The 1,995-nt window shown below is 52.1% G+C and overlaps 1 protein-coding gene across 1 annotated transcript in view; it reads right to left on the bottom strand.

Annotated features, from left to right (window-relative positions):
* The window catches only part of L3MBTL1 (l(3)mbt-like 1 (Drosophila)), a 19,399-nt gene that overhangs the window by 15,952 nt on the left and 1,452 nt on the right, over nt 1–1,995 (bottom strand). Inside the window, exon 3 of the mRNA XM_009329341.1 lies at nt 583–806. Within this exon, the coding sequence (XP_009327616.1) occupies nt 583–806 (224 nt within the window). The remainder of the gene's footprint in view (nt 1–582; nt 807–1,995) is intronic.

The following is a 1,995-nucleotide window of genomic DNA, read 5'->3' as shown; positions in this document are numbered from 1 at the left end:
TCTTCCGATGACAGAGGTGAGCACAGCAACAAAGTCCCCTGTCCTGCTGCCCCTCCCTGCAGTCTGTGCTGGCCACTGAGCCTGCCAGGGCAAGCACACTGCCTGCACTTGGGCAAGACCAGCACCAGCTGGCAGCACAAGGGGCAGGGTGATGGCTGGAGGAAGTGGTGCTCCGAGGCTGAGTAGCAGCTGAGAAATTGGTGCATTTTGTGCAAGCTATTTCATGTACCAAGGGGTACACCTAAAGGCAGCCGCTGTCTGGTGAGCGCAAGGCCACTATTTCCAGGGTGAGTGCAGGAGTTTGGTGAGAACCAACTCCATGGCACAGCTTGGAAAGGAAAGATGCCCTGCACAGCATGTACCCTGCCTCCCTGTGCACGGCAAACCTGCTGCAGACCCCCAGGCACCATGTGTGGGCTCTCTCTGCTAAGCTCACAAGATGGGAGGGGCATAGGGATGGGGCACAAGAAGAGCCTCGCAGAGCTGGAACAGCCAAAGGATCCTTCAGCTGTAGTGCGGGTACATCACATCCTATGATGTGGGGGGGGGGGCACTGAGCGGCGGGGGGGGAACAACGCAAGCACCGGTTTTTATCCCAGGCAAAGTAGCCACCCCATCTTTCCACTCCAGCACACGGACTGTGCTGCAGGTCTGCACCCCGCTGATCTGGGGAATGACAGTAGCTGTGATGGGCTCACTCCCTGCTCCCCTCTCTGGCCTCTCGGCCCCTGTGCTTCTCTGTGGTTCCCGGGGGAATCGCTGAATTTCTAAGGTGCTCGTGGGAAGGTTGATGGTAGTGGCATTTGCTTGAGAAGGGAAGAAAGGAAACAAACAACCAGAGGCATACACAGAACACTTAACTGATGCAAACAATGCTCAAAGGCAGCACAAAATGACAGAGAGGACATAGTCCCCCAGCCAAGGGTTCAGCGCTGTGAGCTAAAGCACCCACAAGCAGGCAGCATGACCCAACAAGATCTGCAGCCAGCAATGGCTTGTGCCAGGGGGTGGCACCAACACTATCCACATTCAGGGATTCCTACTTCAGCCTAACCTCAGACTGTTCCCATGACCAGGATGCCCTGATGTGGCAGGAGTGTGCTGGCGAGCTCCTGGACTGCATCTTCCAGTTTAGTTTCATTTCAAAGGAACACACTGTGCAGCCCAGGGCCTCTCCACAGTGGGAACCGAGGCACCAGGAGCAGGAAAAATTGGGAGATTTGCTTCTAAAGAACACCCCTGATCTCACCTAACACACATCCATGCTTTGCTCGCACACCTCCTGAAAGACACTGGTCAGCTGGGCTGAAAATTCTTGTCCCGATTTTCAAGAAGGGTAAGAAGGACGACACTGGTAATTACAGGCCTGTCAGTCTCACTTCAGTGCCTGGCAAAATTATGGAGAAGGTTATTCTGGGAGTTATTGAAAAACACTTGAGAGACAATGCAGTCATTGGTCATAGCCAACACAGGTTCACGAGGGGAAAGCCCTGCTTAACTAACAATTTCCTGTTATGAAAAGGTCACCCATTGAGTTGACCAAGGGAAGCCAGTAGATGTGGGGTTTTTGGATTTTAACAAAGCTTTTGATACTGTCTCTCACAGTATCCTTCTGGACAAAATGTCCAGCACACAGCTAGACAAGTCCATAATACGTTGGGTAAGCAACTGGCTGATGGGTTGGGCTCAAAGACTTAGAGTAAATGGGGTCACACCAGGATGGTGGCCAGTCAGCAGTGGGGTTCTGCAGGGCTCAATTTTAGGGCCAGTTAATGTTTTTATAAATGATCTGGATGCAGGAGTCAAATGTACGTTAAGCAAGTTTGACGATGACACTAGATTAGGAGGAGCTGTGGACCCCTCGAGGGTAGAGAGGCCTTACAGAGAGATCTGGATAGACTAGAGAGCTGGGCAATCACCAACGGTATGAAATTTAACAAGAGCAAGTGTCAGATTCTGCACCTGGGACAGGGTAATCCTGGTTATACATACAAA

The sequence above is a fragment of the Pygoscelis adeliae genome, unplaced genomic scaffold (genome assembly GCF_000699105.1).
Source record: "Pygoscelis adeliae isolate BGI_AS28 unplaced genomic scaffold, ASM69910v1 Scaffold407, whole genome shotgun sequence".
NCBI classification, from domain to species: domain Eukaryota; kingdom Metazoa; phylum Chordata; class Aves; order Sphenisciformes; family Spheniscidae; genus Pygoscelis; species Pygoscelis adeliae.
The sequence above is the reverse complement of the archived record's forward strand: the minus strand, read 5'-3'. Positions and strand labels throughout refer to the sequence as shown.